Source organism: Denticeps clupeoides, chromosome 2 (assembly GCF_900700375.1).
Source record: "Denticeps clupeoides chromosome 2, fDenClu1.1, whole genome shotgun sequence".
In the NCBI taxonomy this organism is placed as follows: domain Eukaryota; kingdom Metazoa; phylum Chordata; class Actinopteri; order Clupeiformes; family Denticipitidae; genus Denticeps; species Denticeps clupeoides.
The window spans coordinates 3,355,320-3,383,015 of record NC_041708.1 but is presented as its reverse complement, the minus strand read 5'-3'; the positions used below and the strand labels follow the sequence as shown (position 1 = coordinate 3,383,015).

The 27,696-nt window shown below is 45.6% G+C and overlaps 1 protein-coding gene across 5 annotated transcripts; it reads left to right on the top strand.

The window, feature by feature from the left end:
• Window positions 1–5,181: 5,181 nt before the first annotated feature.
• On the top strand, window positions 5,182–27,587 carry fmnl1b (formin-like 1b). Of its 5 annotated transcripts, none has more exons than XM_028970894.1 (27): window positions 5,182–5,246; window positions 5,393–5,825; window positions 11,744–11,827; window positions 12,456–12,536; window positions 12,876–12,949; window positions 13,033–13,116; window positions 13,369–13,512; window positions 15,205–15,313; window positions 15,531–15,607; window positions 15,727–15,820; window positions 18,561–18,635; window positions 18,769–18,879; window positions 19,272–19,421; window positions 19,527–19,628; window positions 19,803–20,106; window positions 20,719–20,841; window positions 21,548–21,672; window positions 21,823–22,025; window positions 23,232–23,466; window positions 23,891–23,959; window positions 24,171–24,251; window positions 24,991–25,120; window positions 25,604–25,767; window positions 25,849–25,950; window positions 26,033–26,137; window positions 26,286–26,403; window positions 27,058–27,587. In XM_028970894.1, the coding sequence occupies exons 2-27, from the start codon at window positions 5,685–5,687 to the stop codon at window positions 27,156–27,158; spliced, it is 3,186 nt and encodes a 1,061-aa protein (XP_028826727.1). In that variant the 5' UTR covers window positions 5,182–5,246; window positions 5,393–5,684; the 3' UTR covers window positions 27,159–27,587. The 5 variants fall into 5 exon arrangements, with proteins under 5 accessions (XP_028826727.1, XP_028826729.1, XP_028826728.1 ...); XM_028970896.1 differs by lacking the exon at window positions 5,182–5,246 and adding an exon at window positions 26,774–26,911 and having other exon boundaries at window positions 5,349–5,825; XM_028970895.1 differs by lacking the exon at window positions 5,182–5,246 and having other exon boundaries at window positions 5,352–5,825; window positions 23,894–23,959.
• The last annotated feature ends 109 nt before the right edge of the window (window positions 27,588–27,696 follow it).

Here is a 27,696-nt window from a genome sequence, read left to right as displayed (position 1 = left end):
GTATGTGTGTGTGGGAGTGACCAGTATTTTAGTAGTTCATTGGTGTGATCTGTTGGCACATATCTGGCACTGCCACTCAGTCTCCTTTCTGCATTTTCCACATGTGTACTTGTAGCAGTCCACACAGCGTAAGGTTGCATGATTTTTCTTGCACTGAAAGGTCACCTGACACTTAGCCCTTTTCCCTGGGTGTGGTGTGGCAGGTTGTTGCCGAAGCAGCTGCTCCTTGTCCACCATCCTTTCTTGCATAAACTGCTTAGCAAGCTCAGTTGCAAGCTGCGCCAGGAAGTCCACCCTTCTCTCCTTCACTCCGGTGCATGCCTGATACAGCACGTGAGCATTCATTGCTGCCATGTCAATCATGTTGTAAAACACAGCGACTGGCCATCGCCGCGTTCCTGCGCGTACGGGTGTACCGTCGAACCTTCTGGTCCATAATGTCCACGCCACACTTCATGGTGTTGTAGTCCGTGACTGTGTTTGGCTTTCCTCTTTCGGTTGTCCCCAATCTCAACTACGTTGTGCATGGTGCTGAGGAGTGCAGACGGTCTTCCTCCGCTTGGGCGTGTAAACTGTGAGTGTAGTGCCAGTTGTTGAAAACACCTGATAAGTAAGATAAGAAAGAGAAAAACGTTATTGTCATTGTACTTTTTTTTAATGCAGTATAATAGCACAATGAAATTGGACCTCTTGCTCTATATTTACATTTACATTTACGTCATTTATCAGACGCCCTTATCCAGAGCGACTTAAAATTAGTAGTTACAAGGGACAGTCCCCCTGGAGCAACTTAGGGTTAAGTGTCTTGCTCAGGGACACAATAGTAATAAGTGGGATTTGAAACCTGGGCCCTTCTGGTTCGTAGGCGAGTGTTTTAATACCACCCTTTTGCTCTAAAAAATGAGCACTTTATATGAATATAGATAAAAATAGATAAAACATATATAAAAATAGATAAAAATAGCGACAACATGCCTGTGTGGTGAATTCATTGCGGTCTGAAGATTGTTTGGCTGATTGTGGAAGCTCGAGACGAATCTTGTTTATGGTGCCAACAAGGGTAGTTTTCCGGCTGAGCAGTTGTCCAGCAACTGACAGTGAAGTGAAGACGTTGTCAGTGGTAACAGTTCTTCCCTTGTCCATGAAAGGCTCCATCAGCTTCATCACCACATTCTCGGACAGTCTCTCCCCAGAGGGACGACTGAGGTCCTTGTCAAGACATGGGACAGCGTTGCACATGTATTTTGACTTCAAGTCGCATGCAACCCAGAACTTGATTCCACACTTGTCGGGTTTTGAGGAAACGTACTGCTGGAATGGACAGCGAGACTTGGTTGGAAAAAGTTGCTCGTCGACAGTGATGTGCTGGCCTGGGTTGTAAGAATTGATGCAGTTAGTAACAAACATCTGCCAAACGTCTGAGACTGCTGCGAACTTGTCCGTTGCTACACGATGAGTGCGTGTGTCCTTGTCATCAAAGCGTAGGTGTCTCATGATGTCCTGGAAGCGGTTTCGAGCCATCGTACTCTTGACTTGCGAGATCCCCAAAGTTGAAGACCACGCATCAGCCAGCGACGGAATTCTGATCACCCCCCTCCAGAGAAGGATGGAGATGAACGCCATCAGTTCATAGACAGACATGTCCCAATCTGCTTCCATCTTGCTGCCATGCTCAACTGTACATTTTCTTATAGTGTGAAGGATGTCCCAACTCATCAAAAACAAGAAGCTCTGCAAGCGATTTTTGACAGTTCTTCTGACTTCCTCTGTTGGCTCGCCATCACATGTATATGTTTCCAGTTGGCTGTGAGGGAGCGGCCTCCCTACTTCTTCTTCAACCCACACTGTGCCATCTTTTGCCGTCTCATACTTGGAGTCTTTCTGTGTGGGCTGTGTCTCCAGCCGACCTTTCTTCTTCAGAGGAGTTCTACTCTCTATCCCGGAACACATCTCTTCATCTGAAGACACGTCAGAGTCCGAACTCTCTATCAAGTGAATGGATACTTCCCCACCATCCGAGTCACAGGAGTCCATGTTTTGCAGCAGAGAGAAAGCCTCGACAGCAGTGTAATCTCTTGGCTTCTTTGCGGCTTGTTTGTACCCGTAGGTTCTTGAAGATTGTGAGTGCATGTAGTAAACTATCCCTTTTATTCCCAAATCTAGCTTGTCATCAGTTCACAGCCCCGCCCACAGTTAACCATACCACAGCCATGCGTGAAGTACTTTAGCACTAGTTCACGACATGGTGCATAGGCCATGGTCCAAATTTCCTGAATGGGCAGGGCTTTCAGAATCCTTCACCGCCACTTTTAATGCATTCCTGCATCAGAGGGCACAAAGCGTTTGTACCCACAAGAACAGGATATTGGTTGTGGTATGACTGATCAGGGCTTATCAGTGCTAGAATGAAAAAACACTTATCTGTACCACATGCGTACTTGGGAAACTGAACCTCCACCTCCACATAACCCACGTAAGGGACCCTCTGGCTGGCTGCACCTTCAATGCCAAGTGCGGATTAGATAGAAAGCAGTGGCCTGTGTGAAAGATAATGGAGATAAAAGGACTGGGATATGAGTGTCACCTGTGACCCTGTATCAATAACATCACAGCACACCCGTCCTTCCATGCTTCACTCTCACAAGGCGCTCCCACCAGCACAGCCATTTGGCCCCATCCCCCAAGCTCTGCCAGAGAGGGGCCATTTGGCCTGGTTGTTTTTAACCTAATATATTCAATCATTTGTGAACGGTTGCCTTTGTTCTGCAAATGTGGCAATTGCTGTTAATTAACATTTACATGTAAGGTATTTAGCACTACTTTACTTTAGCACTGTCACGACTACGGACTTACGGGGGAAGGAAGCGCAGAGGTTTGACATGTTGGGAAGGGGTTTTTATTAACAAATAAACAATAAAGAAACACAAATAAAGACTGGCGCGGTGGCCGAAAACGATTTAACTTAAATAAGGAACTGAAACTAACCCGTAGGCGTGTGGCGATTGCCAGAACTCAAATTACGAACAGTGTTACCAACTAAAGTTCACGAAAATGCCAGCGACCCCGAACGGGCAGAAACTTCCGGCATTTATGGGGCGTCAGGATTGGCTTCCGGTGTGGAGCCCAGCTGCAGGCAATCCTGACAAGCACTAGATTTACCGAGTTTTTATTGTCTGGTGAGAGTCCCGAGGTGGTTGTCAGTAGCTGTATTTTACAACACGCTGGACCTGATGGTGGCAAATTCCTACGTTCTGCACACAGCATGCACAGGGTGGGAAGGCAAAAGAAGATTCTTTCTTATTCTTCTAGCCAAGGAACTCCATTGTCTATTTATGCAACAAAAGGCAATGGAGAAAGAGAGGAAGGCTGCTGCTGTGCCAGGACTTGTATGGACAACTCAGTGCCAGGTACAAGAGAACTGCAACGGAAATCGCAGCAGGTTTACCTGTGCAAAGTGTTACAAACTCACTTGCACCAATTGCAGGGACAATGGTCACTGGGTCTGGAAAGGCTGCAAAGTTTTATAAATAAAACAGACTTGCATCTCCATTTATTTTGTGAATGTTTGTCTTTCATATTTGCAGGTCAGTCAGTGTGTGGGATATTTTGTATGGATATGGCCGACTTTTGTGAAGCTTTCCATGCCATACACAGAGGTTTGGCCTGCCTTGGATTTGAGCTATTCTGAGTAAAAAATGCGGCAGGCCTCACAGGTAATGGGTTCTTCAGGTAATGGGGAGTGACACATTCCAATGGGCCATTCATTTACAAATGAATGGGAGCCAATTGTCTGTGACTGAGTTCTTAGTTTCATATCAAGGGGCCATTTGGCATACCTCTGGTAGGGCTGAGGAGTTCTAGTGATAACATTCTGAGCTCTAGCTTGTGCCCCAGTTGCCTGTTTAAACAGAGGTTCAGCAGAGGGTTGATTTGGGAGGTATGATGTCAGTTTCTTTTGCACAGGCACTGTGTTCGTCCGATTTGTACACTGGATTGAACTAAATTTCCCAATCTTCCTGAGATTTTCAGATTTTCTGCCATGGCACATGCGGTGACATCAGTTTATTTGTCAGGTCCATCTGCCCAGATACTGACTATGAAAGCTGAAGATGCTGGGAAGGCCCTGCAGAAGTATGAAGTAATGAATGCAGAGAAATTATGTTGTGGCTACATATCTTTTGGGTCTAGCCATGTGCCAGATATGCACAGATCATTAGAAGAAATTATTGATTGCAGGGGGGTCCCTAATCTGAAGAAATAAAATAAAATCCTGTTCTTGTATTTTCCTCCACATCTGCTGCATTTAAAACACTGACCCTGTCCGTCTTTGCATAGGTAGAGATGAATTTATTAAATACACATACAATGTTCTGCAATGCTGTTCTGAAACAGCGATCTTCAGGGTGGACACTTAACTAGTCTAGACGGCAGATATGTTCGCTCTTTCATTTTCACTTTGGGATAAAGGACTTTGGGTCACATGACCAACACAAGCCTTATGGAAATACAAAGACTCTGAAAGCTGTACGAAATTACTGCAATTTTTTAATCATTGTGGTTGTTACTACATTTCTGAAAACAAGTTATTAAAAAAACATAAAATCTGATCAGCCAATCTCGGAAGACGTTGACCGTAACCAGCCCTGCAGCTTGCAGCAGGGGGCGCTGTAATGCAACCATTTAACTGTATGAAGAGCTGCACTTATGATGAGGCAGTTTTACAGAGCAACCTTTATAGACCACATACACATGACCAAAAAAAGATGTAAAATAACGTAAGAAGCCATGAATACAGCACCTGCACCAAGAAATCGATATAAAAACATTTCCATAACCCTGCTTTTGTTGATTTGCATTGGAAATCTGGTGCAGCGATGGCTGCAACCTTGTGCTTTCTGTAAAAATACTCTTCACTCTGTGTTGGTTTTTGATTACAGCTGAAAATGGAAAATAAAAAAAAAAACACACACAGTTTAACAGAATAGACATTCTGTGGTTGTGGTCCTGGCAGACTCCGGTTTATGTAACCATGGCGACCATCACTATGTCATCACAGCATGCTGGGCAGGTGCACTGAGTATCAGAATACGTCCTCATCACTCATTAATGCCCTTAATGCCCTGCCTCCAGAAAATTCTGGGTTCTCGTATATAATCCAATGCCAAGCGTTGCAGTCCACCTCGGTCTCCCATCAAGGTGTTGCTGCTCTGTCACTGTGGAAGTAGGGTTGTAAGTTGGTGTTCTAGGTGAGGCCCAGCCGTGTGTGTGTGTGTGTGTGAGTGTGCATGTGAGAACCCTCAGCACTAGGACCCAGACGCCTCACTCCTCTCTTCCTCGTATTTCGCTCGCTCTCTCTCTCTCTCTCTCTCTCCGTCTCTCTCCTACATGTGAGACTCCAGCTGCTGCTCCATCTCCGTGGTGAGCTCCACCTCTCCACTCCACCTGTGGCCCTGGTGGGACCCCATCAGCAAGTACTGGACTACCTTCTTCTTTCTCCACCTCACCCCATTGGCTGAGTTGGAGAGGGAATTCCGAGGCAAGATGCAGACGGGCTCAGAGTCCTCAGCCGCACGTCATGTGGCTTTGAGTCCCGGTGTAATCTGGTTACGGTAAACAGCCCAACTCCAGGGCAGCTGGAGGACGGACGGACGCCTGACCCCGGAGGGCTCAGGCCGGCGGCCGTGATGGGAAATGCGGCGGGCAGCCTGGAGCTGCCGTCGGGCAGGGAGGAGAGAGCCACGACGGGCCCCCAGAAGCCACCGGCTGCCCCCAAACTTCCCATACCCCCCGAAGAGGAGCTGGAGGAGCGGTTCAGTGTCGTGCTGGTGAGTGAGGTCCACCCGCCGGCCACTTTATTAGGAACACCTGTAGTTCGTCCTCAGTGGCGTCTTCATGTCACCCGACCGGGCTGGTCAGGGGTCACCGGGTGGGTGACACCTGTACAGAGACGCTACAAGGTGTTTGTAGTAAACAGGCCGGTGTGTGTACACACAACAGAGTCTTCCCGGATTACCGTACAACCCCACGAACACGTCCACATCTCACAACTGCAACGTCTTCAGCACTGCATGCTCAGCTCTTACAAAAATAATGATGGTCATACAAAATCATCGCATGCATGCTGTAAAGAACACCCATGCATTCAGTACAGACATAATGTCACGGTATGTTCATACATTAAAGTGATGCTCATCTGAGGAAACGCTGTGTGTGTGGCTGGCTTTTAGATGACATATTGAAACATTAGTACTGTGGCGACTGAGATCAGAAGCAACAGAAACACGCCTACGAGACATCGAAGCCCTGACTATTGCACTGCAGCATGGTTAATAATTTACATTTATTAAAAACACACACACATACAAGCATGAGCCAAATCATCTGAATAATGTTGGTGCATTCATGAGTGTAATTTTGCTCAGCCTATAATTATCAAAACTTCCTCGCTTGCAGAAGAACCTTTCTGAGAATGCATGAAGGGATTTTTGTCACGGACATTGTCACGGGCTTCATGCAAAGCAACCAGAACACATCAGCCACTTTCGCCCAGAGGCCCAAGAAGCACAATCCATCGCTCTTTCATTACTTCTTTTCAACTCGACTTTCCAGTTTGGTTCTACCACACAGTACGCATCCGTATCTGTCCATCAACCTCGGCGAAGGCGTGTTTTGTGTTGCCGCTAGCGACACCAGACAGGAGAGCTCATAAATTCGGCCGCCGGTGACGTGCAGTGCATTTCCGACCTGCTACAAACCAGTGCAAATTACAGGCCAGGCAGAAATACTTCATTTGTTAATTACTGTTATTATATTTACGTTCCAGGGTTGGGACTGTATTTCAAATTTCAAAACCAGAATTCTTTAAGTTCGGTAGATCGCAGTTAATTGCTGATGGCTCCTGTGAACCTGAGGTATTCCAGGCAATGCAAATGAAGGATGGTGCAGGAGGCGTGCCTTGTGCTCAGTGTTGATGTGAGATATGAGAACAAATATGAAGGAAATTAGTTCTTTTATGTGCTTGTTAACCAAAGCACATTTTGGGACAATTTTGGGAGTATCTGGCAACACGTTTTCTATATCCTCAATGAGGAAATAGGGTGTGTGAGAGCTACACCCTACAGGCTCCTCCGGTTTTATACTTTAAATCATTAAAGGTCATGATAATAAAAAAAAGTGGATCTGTCCTCCATGGTAAAATAGTTTGCTTCTCGCCCTGCTGTTCCAAAGCAATACTGTGGAATGATATGGCCGTTCAGAAGTCACCGTGGTAAAACACATGATGTGACACATGGCATAGTTTTGGGGAGATGAAGATGTTTCACACAAATGGCAGCTGTGTGATAGAGATCCAAGCTGCTAAACAGTGCTGACAAATGAGAACTTTTCACACACACACACCACACACACACACACACACACACACACACACACACACACACACACACACTTGAGGGTATAACTTGTTCAGGTTGTCAGGAACCCAGTCAGCGTTTTCCCATTTAAAACCATGACTCACGGCAACCTGATAGCGTCTTCATGCAAGCGCTTATAAATAAATGAGTGCATCTCAGCGTGCCGCTCTTTTGTCAAAAAGAACTCCTTTCGGCGCGGAACGATTCCTGTGACGGGGCCCGGGCCGGGTCCTGGCCTCCGAGGCATCGTGCCACAGCGAATTGGAGTGTGTGATGATCGGAATAGTATCACACACTCGATAAAGCGGCGGGCGGTGGGGTCAGGCTCTTTCCGTGCCGGTCGATGTCTTTATCTCTGGCCCCTGACTGACTGGCTGGTTGCTGCTGCTGCTCTATTTACCTTTAACAGACGCCCGGAGCGCCGAGAAAATCAGCGCAGAACACTTTTCTGTCGGGTGAATGAATAAACTCGGTTCAGATGAACGTTCCTCAATTTTTATAATTCTCTGACATATAAGAGCACAGCCTTTCATGAACTAGAGATGTGCATGTTATTAATTGTTATTCCAGATCAACATAAGCTATGGAAAACGTCACAGACGCACACAGGCCTGCCTCCCACAGCTCCACCCCCACACGCTCTGTTGCTGAGTGCGCAGAACGCGGTACCGAGGAAGCTGGCTGGCATCGTGCCGGCTGCTGCCAACTGCACTACAGGGTCTATAAAATGTTATATATCACGTAGAGCGTGCGCACACACACACACACAGATGAATCACAGATGACAACCAATGTCACATCTATATAATGCAGGCATACATCTCCTTTCACCACTTCTATACTTCTGACCTGCTGCAGAAGAAAATTATTCAATTATTACAGCTACATTGTGAAAATTATATGTAATAATTGCATAACAACAATGTTATTACACAATTATGGTGAATTTATCTTCAGACATGATAAAGATGTTGTTAAAATGCACACGTTCTGTTGGTTTGTGTATTACAGGATGTTAGAATGAGAAAGGTGTCTCGTGAACTGACGACGGGGGTGGGGCGTGGCTTACATACTGCACCCTGGCAACTTTTAATCCCGGTTTATCGACTGGCCGTCATTCAGAGGGGGCTGATGGGGCCGGCAGCGGGTGCGATGATTGATTTCTGCCAGTAGGTCTAGAGTAGATCATGTCACGCCATCCTGGAGTCTGGAGATGGTGGTGGTGGTGGACGGATCCTTGGATCTCCTCAGTGCAGAAACCCCACATTAGCTGAAATCAGAGCTGATGCTTGCCTTGGAGGAGTAGAGGCGGATGGGGACCGCGCTGATCTGGTGTCTCCCGCCACCTACCCTAATTTCGCAGTCTGGCAGCAGAGATTGAGGGCGTATAATCAGCACTGCAGGAGATCGAGTTGGTGTGTGTCTGTGTGTGTGTGTGTGAGGGGGAGGGGGTGTGTGACATCACTGCTGCAGTAATACAGCACAGAGGGGTTTAGTGTATACAGTACAGGTCAAACGTTTGGACACACCTTCTCATTCAAGGGTTTCTTTTTTTTCTTGACCATTTACGTTGGTAGATTCTCACTGAAGGCATCAAAATTATGAATGAACACATGTGGAGTTGTTTTATATTCTAGATTCTTTGCTCTGATTACTGCTTTACACACTCTTGGCATTCTCTCGATGAGCTTCAAGAGGTCGTCACCTGAAATGCTTCTCCAACAGTCTTGAAGGAGTTCCCAGAGGTGTTTAGCACTTGTTGGAGTCCAGCTCACCCCAAACCATCTCAATTAGGTCGAGGTCCGGTGACTGTGGAGTCCAGGTCTCCACTTTTTGTTGGAGTGCATAACTCCACATGTAAATGGTCATGAAAAGAAAGAAAACACATTGAATGAGAAGGTGTGTCCAAACGTTTGGCCTGTAATGTATATGTGTGAACAATCAGGGACTGGGCTCACACACAGACCCTACCTCTTCTATGATTAGAATATATTATCTATTACTGCACTCTTCTATTACATCCATTGTCTGTCCATGTTAATGTGTCCGTTTTATCTAGTCGCACACGTGCAGTCACACACGTGCAGTAACTTTATTTAAAAGTTGTTTAGTTTCACTTTGTACTGTCCAACCCGTATGTAGCCAGAACAAAGTTCACTTGAACTTGAACTTGAACTTGAAAAGACCCGATTGGTGCCAATATCGTCACGTCACCGGTGGTTGCGTCACTGGCCAGACTGTGAAAATACACACAACGAATGTATTGTATGGGTCTAAGATTAGGATTATGGTTTTTTTTTCCAACCATTCTTCACAAGCTAATGGGTAACTGTGGGCAGCATTTGGTTTATATTTCACATGAAGTGCTTTATTCTTCCTGTTTGCTGTGAACATTTGGCGTACAACGTTGCTCAAGGTAAACAGAATGCTACCCAAGGCAGGGTGTAACCGTAAACCTTTTGTGCTTACACCGGGGTGTACACGGTATACACTGCTTCTTACACCGAGCTGTGAATAATACACATTGCTGCTCATGCCAGGTTGCAAACAGAATCTTGTAGAAAGAGAAAAGATGAGCTGATTCTACATATACAAGGTTGTGGGTTTGAATCATGTCCAGCTTCGCGTGTGTGACTAGCTAGGAGAAACGCGCTCTCCCCCGTGTTGGCGCAGGTCTCCGCCACGATTTTCTGTCTCTTCTTTTCAGACACGACACAAAAAAGCAGACAGATGATACAGGTTTGGCTGTGTGGCCAATTTATGCCGGCTTCACACCATACGACTTTCAAACTCTTTCAGAGTCGCCAAAATCAGATTTCTCCATCGTGAGAGTAAAAATCGTGCGAGTTTTGCGGGGGTCGCAACACGGTCCCGTCATCTCAGTCGTTTAGTGTAAAACGGTGAGCCGATTTAAGAGCGCCCTTTACAGCAATATAAAGTAAAGTGAAGTGATTGTCACACGTGATACACACGGTGCACACAGTGAAATTTGTCCTCTGCATTTAACCCATCAGGGGAGCAGTGTGTGGGGATGGTGCTTTGCTCAGTGGCACCTCAGCGGTACCTTGGCAGATCGGGATTCGAACCGCCAACCTTCTGATTACGGGGCCACTTCCTTAACCACTAGGCCACCACTGCCCACTAGGTCACCACTGCCCAAACATATTATCGTTTAAGTCCTGGCTCATGCAAACAGGAAGCAGGAAATAGTCTTCTAATTATCGACCCGGCAAAATCATAGCCTGAGACTAGGCTGTGACTAACCATGTGACTAGAAACTCTATGGCTTGTGAGACTCTAGCATGTAACTTCTTCTAATCTCTGGCTAGCATTATTTACAATGGACGCTCCATAAAGGGTGAAAAATCAGCAGCCATTTTTAGGAAATATTAAAAATGTGTGGCAGCGAGACGCCTGCAAGGTCCCAAGTGTCCCCATTGCTCACATTCTGTACATTCTCCACGGTTCTCGTTCGAAAACGACCCCGAAGGTTTCACTCGAGAGACGGGACCTTGTTCAACCTTCCTGTTCGTTATGCATACACATGCTTTCTAGGACACAACTTTGTCTCGTCTTTGCTTGCGGTGGCCTGGGAGTGTATGTTCCTGTGTGTGTGTGTATGTATTAAAGAATATTTAGATTAAATTGTAATTTTCCTGTTGTCGAACTTGTGTACAGAATCTACAACAGAGTGAATAAAATAGATGTTTTCATAGTTGAGGTTCTAGTGAACCGGAATTGATCTCTTCATCGATGGTAAATTGAAAGCACGTTGTAAGTCGCTCCGGATATGGCGTCTGCCAAATGCCGTAAATGTAAATGTAATGTAAATGTATGTGTGTGTGTGTGTGTGTGTGTGTGTGTGTGTGTGTGTGTGTGTGTGGTGGGTATACCTATGTCCTCCTTAACGAAAGCCCCCAGATGTACATATGCATTATTGAACAGAGTCCTAGCAACAGACCGTGTGTACAGGAGACGGTCACGTGACCTACGGCCCAACAATGCCGCCACTGTGTCCTGACTTACAGCTTAACAATAGGTGCATGTCTGCACCACAAAAAAGGCCTCCAACAAACAAATCAGCAGAGTGTGTGTGTGTGTGTGTGTGTGTGTGGGAAGTCACTCAACGCATCATCGTCCTGGACGGCATGATTCACCGCATTAGGACATTAACTGAGTAGTTTACATGGGGATGTTTTGACTGCCCGGGCCTGTCGCTAAGCAACGCATCAATTAAACCAACAGTGTGCTGCACATATTGTTAAGATTATAAGATAATAATTTATAATGAATAAAAACTGAAGTAAAAAAAAGTCTCCCTGTTTCTCCAGAATTCTATGAATCTGCCTGCTGACAAAGTCAAACTGCTGCACCAGTACGACAACGAGAAGAAGTGGGAGCTGGTGTGTGACCAGGTGAGTTTTACACACACACACATGCACACCCACCCACACACACACACACACACAAAACACAAAACACATTTTGTGCTATATGAATGTTCATCGTTACAAGTGTGAGTTTGTCACGTGACAGAGAACAGGGGACCCAAGGACCCAAGAGATTCAACAAAAGGAAATTATTAAAGGGACAATAAAAACGTCCCAAAAATGTACAAAAATGTGCACATATGGTGGCAGATTTAACTAAATGCAGAGACACAAATTTAAAGGTGTATATATAGATTGAGGAGGAGCAGGGTAATGCAGGGGCTGATGAGTCCTCAGAAGACGACAGGCGGACAGGACAGACTAGCTGGGGGCAGACATGACTGGCAAATGGGGGCGTGACACAGTGTCGGTATACACACACACACACACACACACTCAACACGACACATACACTCATGCTGAACAAAAAAAAAGACAGACACAGATAACTAATGACAGGTTCAGTCCACTATAATCTGTAATCCACTAGTATTTAACGTCCATCTTGGACACGTCCCTCGCTGCTGTTTCTATTAGCATCAGCAACCTGCTGTAATCATCGTTCCCACCCCGACAACAGCGGAGATCTTTAAAGCTGTTGGTGTTTCAACAGGAGCGCTTTCAGGTGAAGAACCCCCCATCGGCGTATCTATCGAAACTGAAGAGCTTCCTGGAACAGGGCGACTCCCGCAAGGTAACGTCCGCCTCCGATGTCTGAAGAGGCACCGGAGCTGCTCCCCTAGGACCATTAATGAAACAAATATATATTTATATATGTAAGAGTCTGGCCTGGTTTCAAAACTTAAAATGTCCCCGTGCTCCATAATTAAATGGCCTCCATCAGGTTTCCGGGGAGGATTTTAATGAATTAGACTCAACTGGGTCAAAAGAACTCACCAGAACATCTGTCTACGGATCTTAATATATGATGTATCAGTTTATGGGATGTGAGAATCAAATTTTTCCAATTTTTTGGACCACAGTGGACCGTTTCATCTGTGTTGTGTCTAATGTGTGATCATGTGCTTCCCAGTTTAAGAGGCGCGTTCAGGAGTCCACACAGGTCCTCAGAGAGCTGGAGATTTCTCTACGGACCAATCACATAGGGTATGGGCAGGGCAGCGCACAATCACTTCATGTAATCATAAATCACGAATCGTTTAATGACGTCTCTCTCTCTCTCTCTCCAGCTGGGCTCAGGAGTTCCTGAATGAAGAAAATAAAGGTTTGGATGTTCTGGTGGAATATCTGACCTTCGCACAGTGTGCCGTCACGTACGTACAGTCCCGACGATGTCATTAAGACGAGAGTTGTCACGATCCGGACATTTCCCAGGATTTGCCTTGTCTTGTGTTCCTGATTTCCCTGATTGTTTCCACTTGTAATGATTAGTGTAAATCTAGCCTTGCTGTGTCCCATCCTCATTGGTCTTTTATTCTCGCTTGTCACATCTCTGGTCACCGTGTGACAGTGTGCAATCCCTGTGTTTGTGAGTTGTGTATCGTTATGACTCAATGTGTGTGCAGGTTTGACATGGACAGTTTGGATAATGGAGACGTCGTCCCTGGAGACAAGAACAAGATTGAAAAATCCGTCGAGGATCTGACTAGGAGTGCTAGCAACTCCCCGACCCACAATGCAACACGGGCTCCCCGTGCCCTAGCTGGGAGGTGAGTGGCTGCCATCGTCCTCCTTCCCGCCCTGATGTCAACGCGCAGTCACCGGTAACATTAGAAAGTGCAGCAAAGGGCCCAACATTGCCGTCGCATGACGAATTGCTGTGAGATGTCAGTCCGTCGATCTTTAATCTGCACGGAAAAAGATCAACAAAACAAAAGCAAACATGAGAACATTCCTGTCGAACCTCTGACAGGCGTGGTGGTGAAAGCCTTATCTGCGGAAGCTTGGTGTGTGTGTGTGTGTGTGTGTATGTGTGTGCAAAGCAGGTCTCCTTTAAAACTCGGCATGTCTCTTCGGACTCCTGGACACTCCTGGACACTCCTGGACACGCCACTCACGTATTACTGGTGCTGCATTAGAAAGGAAGAAAAAAAAGCGTCGCCTCTTTATCGTCTCCGCGTTAGAGGACTGAGGAGGAGCAGGAGGGGCTGAGCATTTTGATGGATTTCATGGACTCCCAGCCTTCCTGAACGTTGCCCGCCGCGGCCTCTAGCTTACACACAGCCATGTCTTCAGCGACACCTGCATTCACACACACTGGTCTAGGAGGACCGCATTCCAGTAACTTGAAGAGTGACGGGGACAAATAGCTACTGAGCTCCCCTGAGCAAGACAACGTCTGTGTGATATTTATACCCAGAACTAGCTATTGCATGACAACAGGGGCACAAAAAGTGTATATTATTTCACAGATAGTGATAGTAGAGCATAGCATGGAATAACAGTTGCAGAGATTATTTATTAAAACCAATTATGGAACATGTGACTGTGAGAATGGGATAGGTGCAGGGCAGGAAAGGAAGGGCGCAAAAGGACGACTAACGAACAGGTTATTTACTGAAACTTAAATAATCCCAGGGACAGTAAATCATTAATGACCGGAACTGACACAGCAGGATACACTCGTACCCATAAACACAGATGCAAACCATCAGGTAATCGGGGCGACTTCATACAAACACAAAACTCTGGTCCGGAACGCGACCCTGGAGTTGGTGATAGTAACTAGCTGTTGATGATACAGGAAATTCGGGCCTAGGGTAACACCAGTCTATATTTTGTCTGTCACTTAATATAGTAAAATCCTTATATTTCACCATATTTTTGTGCAGCTGAAAAGAAGATGTATTTGTATTTGTGTCTGCTACACCCCTGCACTTTCTTACAGCTCAGAAAAAGTGTATCTCACTAAATATTCAATATGGTCATTTCATTTGTTTTCCAGAATTTTCTCAAAAACGTAAGCCTTCATACTGATTTCCCCCCCCCCTATTTAGTGTTGACTACCATCCAATAGACCATCTCAATTATTAGAATATTAGAATATGTATCTGAAATTATTAGTTTAGGTTTACCTTTTAATTCAATTGTGAAAAAACAAATGACCTTTTCACGCAATATTCTATATTTTTCGAGATGCACTAGTACTTTGTTCATCTTTCTGTTCAACTGAATTGGCTCCTTTTTGGCTGAACTGACCTGAGGGGTGTGTGGCCTTAGTGCTGATGCACATTGGCAAGCTGACACCCCCCGCCCTCTGTCCTGTTCTCATTCTATGCCTGCCTTTCTTCCGTTCTTTTCCTTATGCCCTCCTCCCTCCCATCCGTCTTCCCCTCTGCCCCCGCCCCATTTCCCACCTCGCACCCGGCTTGGGGCTTTTCCTGCCATATCTGACTGGGCAGAATCAACTCTGTCTACCACAGGAAGGCCCTCCGTAACTCCCGCATCGTCAGCCTCAAGGACGACGCCCACGTCTGCATCATGTGTCTGAGGGCCATCATGAACTACCAGGTTAGACACACCCACGCGGCTCATGTCCCTGTTAGACATGAACTTCCCACAAGAGCTGCAGTTTCTAACATATTATGACCCAGACGTCTAGGCATCACCGTTGGCCCTTGACATCAGCTTCAAGGACAAACCTCAGCATTAGTGGTTCTAATGTTATGGCTCACTGGTGTCCATTTTATCTATTCCTTTCTCTCCCTGTCCTGTGTGCTTCTGTCAGTACGGCTTTAACCAGGTGATGACCCACCCGCGCTGTGTCAACGAAATCACGCTCAGTTTGAACAACAAGAGTCCAAGGTAGGGCGATGAAAGAGAAATGTTGCACGTACGTGATAAATGTGATAAAAAGACCACCACGCGCGCATGGAGGGAAGGCTTCTGACACTCACAGACTGCGAACGTGTGCGTTTCCGCAGAACCAAAGCTCAAGTGCTGGAGCTGCTTGCCGCTGTGTGTTTGGTGAGAGGCGGTCACGACATCATCCTCTCCGCCTTGGACAACTTTAAAGAGGTCTGAAGCCCTTTCCTCCTTTATCCCAGCCTTCCTGAATTCGGAGACTCCCGTATTTCGGCTCTCGTCCTCACACAAACGCGGGATGACTGCACTAGAAATTCCTGCTCGCTGACCTTTTTATTATGGCAGATTTTGGTTTTGTTTTAGGAAGATATGATCTGCAGTTAGGCCTTGAAATGTCACGCTTGCACGTTTGAAATATTCCGGTCGTGATCGTACGATTCTGAAGCTATCTCAGCTTCAGTGGGCGGAGCAATTCTCTGTTATCACTCGTCCTTCATATTCCTGAAAGCACGGGGACTTCCTATGTAAAGCACGACTTAAAAAAGGAAACTTATTTACTTCATAATGCAAACCGTGGCGGCCACATTTCACCACACAACGCAACACAGACGGTCTGAAAATTAGATAATGGAACTAGAACCAGCGTGAAACTCTTTAACTACCCATCCAGCATGCTTTAGTATTTATTTTCATTATTCATAAAATGTGTTGTTAAAAGCAAAAATCAATTTGAAAAAGTAATGAGGCAGTGGGGCAGCGGTGGCCTAGCGGTTAAGCATACGGCCCCGTAATCAGAAGGTTGCCGGTTCGAATCCCGATCCACTGAGGTGCCACTGAGCAAAGCACCATCCCCACACACTGCTCCCCGGGTGCCTGTCATGGCTGCCCACTGCTCACTCAGGGTGATGGTTAAATGCAGAGGACAAATTTCACTGTGTGCACCATGTGCTGTGCTGCTGTGTATCAAAAGTGACAATCACTTCATATTAATTTTTTAAGTGTCAGTTTTTCATTCATGGATTAAGAATAGTCCTAGATTGAAAGTGTTCTTAAACTGAGAACTTCTTTTAGGCTTAATCCATGAACGGGAAACAGACCCTAAAACATCTAGAGACAATTGTGTTCTTATACGTGTTACAATGTGTTGCCAATTTAACTTACATGGCCGATTGGGCCTCAGGTACGTTTTCTGTTCATGGCTAAAGCCTAATCCTAAATTAAAAGTGTCGTTGAATGGAGAATTTCTTTTTGTCTAGGACTAGGATTTATCCATGGAATTAACAGGAAACTCACCCTAAAACATCGACCAACAACTGCGCTCCTATATTTGTTGCAATGTGTTCAGTTTGCCCACTTAATGTTAAAAAAGTGGCCAATCGGGCTGTTCCATATCTTGGGTCGTTTTCCCGAGGACTAAGCCTGGAATATGACTAAAAGGGAACTTCAATTCAAATTGTAAAAAAATTAAAGTTCCCACATAACTCCCACATGGTTGTGCTGAATTAATTTCTTGTTTTACACTGTGAGTTCACGTAGGGCAGTGCTTTCAGCTCCATGAAGTTCAATTTGCAAACACAATCAAATCGTAAGTATGATTTTGGCGTGATTGAAATTATAAATTGGACACACATACTGTTCGTGAAAGAAAAGCTGAACCTGCTTTTTCCTTCGGGTTATAATAGTTTCTTCCATTTTATCATTTCAACATTTCACAGTCATGTGACTGTGACTGGATTGCTCTGAGAGCATTTCAATCTGTTAATATAAGTGAAAAGGAGAAAATCCACTCAGAAAAGGACCTGATTGAGAACAGTCGATGCAGTCTGAGCCAACAGACGTCTGGATAATTTTAGATCAGGCCTCATGGCCTCTACCGAAGGCCAACATATTTCCCTGCGTTTGGAGGTTGTGACATCCACGTCATTGTCCCGCTGGGCGTCGGCCGCCCGAATTCTTTACATGACTGCTGCGCTCGATTGAATGTGCATGTCTGCATGTGTGCGGCTGTGGCGCAAAACTACCGTCTGACGTCCAGCAGAGGGGAGCAGAACTGAAAGGACGAGGGGAGAGGGAGGCGGGAAGCAGCATGGCAGCTCGGGTTTCACACAGTGACGCTGCGTGGGCATTGTCGGGGCGCAGCACGGCAGTCCGACCTTCTGCATTATTCACACCGAGTGAGCGGGCAGGGATGCTGAGGAGCATCTAACATAAATATCACACACACACACACAGCAGAAGTTACAAAGGTGCTGTGACATACATCAAAACCATGTAAAAACCATCATCATCACTGCATACAGGGCTACATACAGTATAATATACACATTCTGTATATATTTCTTGAGAATTGGGCCAAAATATTTACTTAGCAATCCTGCTATTCACTACGTATTAGGTTGTGAAAATACATTATTATATTTATAACTTCCAGGATATATTTATTTTATGAAAATATTGGCATTTTTTTTAAGTTGTCTATTATGTTATAAATTACATTATTGTTGTTTATTTCAAACACAACTGATATTATCTACAGAAAAATATTAAGAGGACGATGGTATATTTTATTGTATTTTATCTTCTATCTAATTCAACATATGCATTAGTATAATTATCCAACATTCCGACCTTTGTAGATGGTGCTCCCGTTCTCCAGCCCTGTTCCTAAAATACGAGTCCATTGCTGGAATTATTTTTTGTCATTTTGCCAAACCGCGCTTAGAGGAGATGGCAGTGAGAAGGTGGCATCTGAACTGAACTGCCATCTATCCTCACAGATTCAATGACAGACAGCCATGTGAGAGTATTTAACACAGATTTTGTTAAAAGTTTGTTAAGGCGAACTTACCTGTCAGCACAGATTGGTGCTGCCCCCTTGTGCAAGTTTCTGGACTTGTTTTTCTCGAAGGCCTTGTGGCATTTTGGTAAAAAAGCAACTCTTTCTCCACCTCAGGTGTGCGGAGAGAGGTGGCGCTTTGAGAAACTCATGGAGTATTTCTGCCAGGAGGACAGCAACATCGACTTCACGGTGACAGTTTCATACAGTGTCCCCAACTTCGTCAAATGAAGCATGGCTCATATCGACTTGTTCATGTCACTTGGTGGTTTTTCAGGTAAACAATTATCATTACTATTTTTTTATATCATATTTTTGCCACCAGGTGGCGTGCATGCAGTTCATCAACATCGTGGTGCACTCGGTGGAGAACATGAACTTCCGCGTGCATCTGCAGTACGAATTCACTCACCTGGGCCTGGACGACTACTTAGAGGTGAGGGTTCCAGCAGGAGAAACATCTCCCCAACACGTCCTCTTCAGATTTGACTTATTCCAAATATCTTTTTTAACTTTTACAGTAAAAAAATATCTAATTTGATGTTTTATAATTTTTTAATTTACAAAATGAAAAAGGATATATAAGGTTTGGTTCTCTTGTTCGAGTAATTAGTAGTAGTAAAAGTAATTAGTCATTAAGTACAACTTCATGACTTGGTTTGTGTATGCGTGGAAAGGCTGCCATAGAAATAGAATGGAATAGATTTATGTTACTTAGAGCGGAATTTGGATGTAATTACTTCAATCCAAATTGAGAGACACCATTATAGATGACAGATATATGAGGTCTGGGAACTAATAATAACGTGTGTGTGTGTGTGTGTGTAGAGATTAAAACAGACAGAGAGTGAACGTCTACAAGTACAGATCCAGGCGTATCTGGATAACGTGTTTGACGTTGGCTCCCTGCTCGAGGACGCTGAGACCAAAAATGCTCTGCTGGAGCATCTGGAGGAGGTGCAGGAACGCAACGTGCAGGTGAGCGTGTCTCTCACACACACACACACACATACACACACACACATAATGTCCGGGCGTAATAAAGCAACAGTCGAGTTGTGTTGTGTGCCGTGTGTGTTCCAGCTGAACGGCAGGCTGCAGGAGTGTGAGAAGGGGGCTGAGGCGAAAGTGAGTGATCTGGAGAAACAGCTCATCCAAACTAGCAAAGAAGTGGAGCTTCTGAAGGTAAACACACACACGGGCTTTTTGGTTCTGATACGATTGTTTAAATATGAATTTGGTTGTGATCAATGCTGGTTGATGTGTGAACGACGCCACTTTTTTGGTTTGGAACCTGCTTTTTCAGCATTTGCATGGAATTATTTACAAGAAACAGCCCATTTCTTTGCGACTTTGTAGGAGCGCCTGCGGGAGTCCTGTGCCCAGGTGGCAGCCCTGGAGCAGAGGGAGAGAGAGAAGGATCTGGAACGGGAGAGAGAGAGGGAGGAAGCGAGGGAGCGGGAATGTGAGCGGGAGAGAGACGGGAACCAGGAATGCGGAGAGAAGCTGTCGACCATCGCCCTCTCCCAACTGGAGCAGAAGGTCCAGGAGCTGGTGGATCAGGGTCTGATCCGCATGGAGAGGAGCGCCTCGGGGACGCTGGACATCAGCATGGTTCCCATTACAGTCCTGCACTCAGAGACCCCCGCGGTGCCGCAACCAGGTGAGACCCGTAAGGTCAAAGGTTATTCGCCTGTTCAACCCAAACCCCAAAAAATCGGACCTTTCACAGACAATCATATGGGACGGTGTCAAAAACAAATATGAAACCCATTTTTACATCAAATCATCATCTTAAATGGTGAAAACTTTTTGTTGGTGTGGTCTAGCCTCCGATAGGAATAGGGAATGTTAACATATTGAAAAATTTGGCACATTCCTACAGTAATGCTGCTCTTCAGAAGAAAACATCTAAATTATAGGGTGGTAGTAGCCTAGTGGGTAACACACTCACCTATGAACCAGAAGACCCGGGTTCGAATCCCACTTATTACCATTGTGTCCCTGAGCAAGACACTTAACCCTAAGTTGCTCCAGGGGGGACTGTCCCTGTAACTACTGATTGTAAGTCGCTCTGGATAAGGGCGTCTGATAAATGCTGTAAATGTAAATGTAAATGTAAATTGTTAGATCCTCTTGCAAGAATGACTGTGAGCACGAAATATAAGAAAAAGTGCTGAAAAGTTGACTGTTGACATATTTAAGTTGTAAAAAGAGATCTGTAAGCAACTGGTTGAATCGATGTGAGACTCACGTGATTCGTGTCTCTCTGCAGGCGCAGATAAAGTGGCTGCTAATCCTCAACCTCCACCTCCACCTCCTCTCCCACCACCCCTGGGCTCCAGACCCCCTCCACCACCACCACTTGGGGGGTCGGTGTCGCCGTCTGCGGCTCAGGGTAAGACACAAAACCCCAAACCAACTGACGGCGGCACCCAATATGTCATTCGTCGCTACTTGACGTTATTTTATGAGTCTATATTGTTTACGTCGCAGTTGCAAAATGCTTCTATTTTACACACTAATGTACAATTACATTAATCAAAAATACAAATTTTTGCTGCAGTTTGAACCTGTAGGTCAGGATGGCCGATCACTCCTGGGGGCGTGGGTTCGAATCCCACTTCTGACAGATTATTATTTAGGGCAGTGGTGGCCTAGCGGTTCAGGAATCCCGATCCACCGAGGCACCACTGAGGTGCCACTGAGCAAAGCACCGTCCCCACACACTGCTCCCCGGGCGCCTTTCATGGCTGCCCACTGCACACCAACAGTGATGGTTAAAAGCAGAGGACACATTTCGTTGTGTCACCGTGTGCTGTGCTGCAGTGCAGTTTTTTCACTTTCATGACTGGATACATTTCAATTTGTAAGTAACTTTTTAGAACTTTACAACAATTTTTTTTTTCCTTTTTAAAAAAAGAGGATCAAGAAAGAAAAACTCGGCTAAGATAGAACCCGATTTAGTTCCTGCGTTCTTAATTTTAATATAGGGCTGAATAAATGTGCAACGTATGCCAATTGGCTAGTACCAGGCGTTAAAAGAAGAGAAAATGCAGAGGGTTTGGTGAATGATTCCGGCGTGCGATCTCGCTCCTTCTCAGAGGCGCGCTGCAGGAAACCCATCCAGACCAAGTACCGGATGCCGCTGTTTAACTGGCAGGCCTTGAAGGCAGAGCAGGTGGCCGGAACTGTGTTCACTGAGCTGGATGACGAACACATCTTAAGGGTGAGGGTGCCTGAACGGCGCACGTCCTCTGTTCTGATTATGGTGGGGGGGATTTTTTTGGCAGTAATTATGCACAGCTGCTATATGCACAGCTTCCATTCATCAGCTGGTAAGCGTGGGATTCACATGTTCGATCATTATGTGCCTCAGGAGCTGAACATGGATTCATTTGAGGAGAAGTTCAAGACAAAGGCCCAGTCGGCCCCGACAGGCCTGGGAACGCTGAAGATGAGGACGGCCCAACGGGCCCCCAGCAAAGTGGCCCTCATGGAGCCCAACAGGGCCAAGAACCTGGCTATCACCCTGCGCAAGGGAGGCATGAGCGCCTCCGACATCTGCACCGCCATCGAGACGTACGTCATGTCTACACAAAAACACAGATCCAAACATCCACACTCACTAACACTCATCTAGAAATGAATAACACAAAATTTATCACTTCGTTAATCTAGATCAATACTATTTGTGTTTTACCCTCAAAAGTCATTGTATCTGTTTTGTATCTCCTTAAATTTATATCTCCTTATGTGGATACAGATGCTACTACATGTACACCACCAGTCAAAAGTTTGGACGCCCCTTGGCTGTTATTGAGACTAAGAAGGAGTCATTTTTTAGAATATGAGCCAAAAAACATTCCGTATTTGTTGTATCAGTAGAAAGTGAAGTACAGAACAGGTCAAAAGTTTGGACACACCTTCTCATTCATCGTGTTTTCTTTATCTTCATGACCATTTACGTTGGTAGATTCTCACTGAAGGCATCAAAACTATGAATGAACACATGTTATGAAATAAGTGAAAACATGTTTTATATTCTAGTTTCTTTGCTCTGATTACTGCTTTGAACACTCTTGGCATTCTCTCGATGATCTTCAAGAGGTCGTCACCTGAAATGCTTTTCCAACAGTCTTGAAGGAGTTCCCAGAGGTGTTTAGCACTTGTTGGTCCAGCTCACCCCAAACCATCTGGATTGGGTTCAGGTCCGGTGACTGTGGAGGTCAGGTCTCCAACTTTTTGTTAAGTACATAACTCCACATGTGTTCATTCATAGTTTTGATGCCTTCAGTGAGAATCTACCAACGTAAATGGTTATGAGACACTGAATGAGAAGGTGTGTCCAAACTTTTTATGTTTGATGAATCTATTTTTACGTTCATTTTTCACTTCTGTCGTAATTAAAAGACGCTTGACGAGATGGTCATTAGCATGATGAATGATTAAAAAAGTGTTCAGCATAATAAACCTTCAGGACTGTCGTCCAACTTAAGGTGGTGGAGAAAAGAAATTCTGCCTTATTACCTTTATTTGGTTTGTTTATTACATGACCTCACATGTGTTATTTCATAGTCCTGTGTCTTCAGTTTTGCCCAAAATTTTGACAGGTGATGCAGACACCCACAACCGCATTGATCAGTGTTTTCTGATTACGGTGTGAGATTATGCAGTAGAAATACACGTTCGGCACCCATCATAAATTCAGAAACTGCTCGCTGAAGAAGGTCTAGAAGAACAAGGCCACCGTCTATAACACTACAGATTTCTCTCTCACCCCTCCAGGTATGACCTGAACTCTCTCAGCCTGGACTTCCTGGAGCTGCTAGAGCGCTTCATCCCGTCCGAGCACGAGCAGAGGCAGATCCAGAGCTACGAGCGCGAGGGCCGCCCCCTGGACGAGCTGTCGGAGGAGGACCGCTTCATGGCGCGCTTCGGCCGCATCCCGCGCCTGGCCCAGCGCATCAGCACGCTCACCTTCATGGGCAACTTCAGCGAGAGCGTTCGCATGCTGCGGCCTGTGAGTGTACAAAAGCACTTCAATATCTCCGCAATTTATTACTGATTGTTTTGTACAATTATATGCAGCCCATAATCGGGCATCACCTTTTTTTGTTGAAAAAAAAAAATAATTAAAATGTGCTAGAACTGCCTTAGGTTCTTATTAGACACATTTTATATTCAAATGAGCCCATATGTTCCAACGCGGTGATAGAAACCTTATAGGGCAATTAGGCGCGGCGTTGTTGCGAACACAACATTTTGCTCGTCCAGATGGATGAAAAACATGTTCTGTGACCTCGGTTCGACCCAGGCAATATGGCCCGACTGCTGTAAACACCTGCTGGGATTGAGGCACAAAAAAAAACTGATATAGAAATGCATAAAATCATATGGTAGCTGCGTTCTGAATTTCAATCGCCTTTTCTGCTTCATTCCTTCAGCAGTTGGATGCCGTCATCGCCGCGTCCATGTCAATCAAGTCCTCCACCAAGCTGAAGAAGATCCTGGAGGTAACGTTATTTTTGTTGAGGGGTCGTCAGACAGTTTGAAGGTTTCATTCGACCCCCTAAATTTCACATTTTTCTGCTGAGGCCGCTCACTCGTTCGCTGCCCAGGGCTGTGTGAATAGGAAGGGCCAATTTGCCGGGGTTGTGAAGAGGGCGCCACGTCGGGATTGATTTGTGACGTGGCCCTGGGGCCCTGTCTGCTCTCTGGGTGCAGATCATCCTGGCGTTCGGGAACTACATGAACAGCGGGAAGAGGGGCGCAGCGTACGGCTTCCGCCTGCAGAGCCTGGATCTGGTGAGAGAGCAAAGGAGAGGAAAACATTTCCTGCCGCGTTTCAGGGGCATGTCAGTCATATTCAGGGACACCGGCGAGATCTAACAGCCCTTATTCATAGACACAAACACACATTCAACACTCTCCCTGCACGGCTGGGCTGTAAATCCCTATGCAGAATACACACAGAACTGGACACTATTTTCAGCACCGATATTGCCAACCAATTTTTCAGAACCATTTATACATAACATTTCATTAAAAATTGTTACGGAGCTTCATGCAATTCCTTGAATCAAGAGAGTTTCATGATCTGCTGTTTGAATGTCATTAATAAAAAATACTACTGCATTCACCAAGAACAAGCTGCCAAATTGAAAGTGAAGTGATTGTCACACGTGATTCACAGTGAAATTTGTCCTCTGCCTTTAACCCATCACCCTGAGTGAGCAGTGGGCAGCCATGACCGGTTCCCTGGGGAGCAGTGTGTGGTTACGGCGCTTTGCTCAGTGGCACCTCAGTGTTACCTTGGCAGATCGGGATTCGAATCAGCAACCTTCTGATTACGAGGCCGCTTCCTTAACCGCTAGGCCACCACTGCCCCAAATTATGGCCGCAGTTAATAACATACAACTTGAGTACGTATTGAGTATGTGTTCGACAGTACATTCCTACAGGACAGTATTTGGCAGCAGGTTTGGACACAGGCAGGAGTTTCTAATAAAGTGGCCAGTGAATGTGTGTTGTTGTTGTTCTCCAGCTTTTGGACACCAAGTCCACAGACCGAAAGCAGACTTTGCTGCATTTTATTGTGAGCATCATCCAGGAAAAATACCCTCAGCTGCAGACGTTCTACACAGAGTTACGCTTTGTGGACAAGGCTTCACTGGGTGAGAAGCACACGCACACACACACACACACACACACACACACACACAAAAGATCTTAGATCTTCCGTCATCCGTCATTCTGCCCAATGTTGTTCTGAAAGAGAGAACAGGGATTAGAATGAATTGTTACTCAGTAACCTGTTCACTATCCCTGTCATCAAATCCATTGCAAATGACAAACTGCATCATTTACCTGATTTAGCAATGACATGTATCACCAGCCCCATTCTGCATGGAATATCAAGCACTGGTTTATCTTCAAAGGCTGATTAATGAAAGAATAATTAAAAAAATATCCCACCTCATGCGTGTTTGTGCCTTGTAGCCAGGTGATCGGAAATACCTTCACTCTGGGAAATAACGAATCCTCCATGCTCAAAACGTAGTGAATAACACTAGTTTGAAAATAGGGCCCATAAATACACAGAATGCTTACAATCCTATTCATTAGCACCATGTTCCATGTTAACTCCTGGTTCTCAGTGTCTCTGGACAGCATCCTGCAGGACGTCCGCTCCCTGGAGAAAGGGATGGACGTGGCGCGCAAGGAGCTGCAGGAGCAGGAGGAGAGCTCGGTGCTGAGGGCGTTCCTGTCCAGCAATGAGACGCTGCTGGAGACGGTGGTGAAGGACAGCGGGACCGCCCAGGTCTGACATGGTGCCTTTAACATTAGCAGCAGACTCTGCTCGGCTGTTGTACAGCAGATGTGTTTACTTCATTCCGCACAGGAGGTGTACGAATCTGCGGTGGAGTATTTTGGGGAGAACCCCAAGGCCAACCCACCGTCCATGTTCTTTCCCGTGTTCATCAGGTTCATCAAAGCCTACAAGGTGACGTCATCAAGCGGACTTTTCTTTTTAGTGCATGCCAATGCTAATACGCTAATGCAAAACCTCCACCTCTCTGTCTCAGCAAGCCGAGGAGGACAATGAGGAGAGGAGCAGGAAGGGGGTGGTGACGAAAGATGAAGGGGTGGAGATGCACTCATCCCCCCTGGGCAAGACTGAACTTTCCAAGGTAAAGGAGAACACTGCTGCATTCAGCCTACATCCTAAATCCCAGAATGCTATTTGGTGTGCCACCCGGGGTCAACAAGGCCAAACTTACAAAATGATTATGTTAGGTTGTAGTTAGAATCTGGAATTGACCTGTGACCTTTTCTCAGGTACCCGCTATGCCAAAACTGCCACATGTAGACCTAATTGCCGAGCTGAAGAAGAAGCAGCAGGTCTCGTCCCTGGTGCGGGAGGGGAAGGACGGTGCCATCGAGGACATCATCACAGGTCGGTAGAGGGGTCAGGGGTCAGGGGCTCAAAACCAATTACCGTCACAGCTACCACCTTCCTTCCTCCCCACATTCTGATATGAATCTACTGTTAATATAATTAAACAAGCGAATTTAACAACAAGCAACAAATATTAAAAGCTGAATTGCTGATTATGAAATTAACGTCAGTACATGAACATGATAGCAAATATGCTACAAGTTCAACGGTTATTCATATTGTACTATTTTATGCATGTCTTTGCAACATTGTACTGTTTTCTGCCTCCATATTAAAAGTCCATCTGCTTTCCCCGCGGTTCCTCTGTTTAGCGAGGCTCTTGCCGCTTGCTTTTCTTTCAACCTCTTTTCTCCCTCGGCCCTCTCAGCTCTGAAGGCCGTTCCTTTCGCCGCTCGCTCTGGGAAGCGCTCCTCTCGTCTGCTCTGTGACGCCGGGCTTGCTGATGAGTGTCCCTCGTAAACCCGCCGGCCTCGTCTTCCGTCTCGCACTCTTTGACTTCGCCTCGGTAGCTGCACACGTACCTTCAGTTAGGTGTTCGTATTAGGACTTCTGTGTTGGACAAGGATTTACTATTCGATGGACAATTACTGTAATCATAGCAATGAAATATATACGGTGTTTCATTCGTTTAATTTCTGTGTGTGTGTTTAGGTCTGCGGAACCAGCCATACGTACGTGCAGACGGAGGGAGGCGCAGCGCCAAGTGGAAAACAACACAGCAGCTCCAAGTGTCCTCTGACATCTCGCTGTGATGCAGCACACACACACACACACATCACCTGTACACTTCAACACTCTTCAGCACATGCTCTCTTCTGCAACCAAGTCGTTGTCTGGTCTACTGGATAACAAAGACTCGGCCACGCTGAAACGATCATTGCTATAACACTCATGTACAGACTCTCACATCATGGCGTCGAGCAGAACGACTGAGCAGAACACTGACAACGTTTCAATTCGGGGCCGAACTGACCTCCGACCTGGGTGCCTAAAACCACAAACCACAGCAGTAAACTTGCTCTTCGAGCCTCTGGTGTGTGTGTAAAAGAGAGAGACTAAATGTGTAAATGGGAATAACAATAAATATGTAACATAAATCAGATTTTCGAGATAATCAACTATACTTGTAGCGGAGCTAATATTTTCATTGGATCTAATAAAGATTTTATACTGCAAATGTTCAGATGGGTAGATTATTGATTTTTAATGTTGATCAATATAATTTTGAGTTGGGGTATAACAATTACTAATTACTTCACTTTTTGGATTGGTTGGGGAAAGTCACATGAC

Coding starts and splice junctions, on each gene's coding strand:
- fmnl1b (XM_028970894.1), top strand. CDS start 5,685: ATGGGAAATGCGGCGGGCAGCCTGGAGCTGCCGTCGGGCAGGGAGGAG. Junction 18,636..18,768: donor ACAGCAACATCGACTTCACG/GTGACAGTTTCA, acceptor TTTTGCCACCAG/GTGGCGTGCATGCAGTTCAT. Junction 24,252..24,990: donor GCCTGCAGAGCCTGGATCTG/GTGAGAGAGCAA, acceptor GTTGTTCTCCAG/CTTTTGGACACCAAGTCCAC.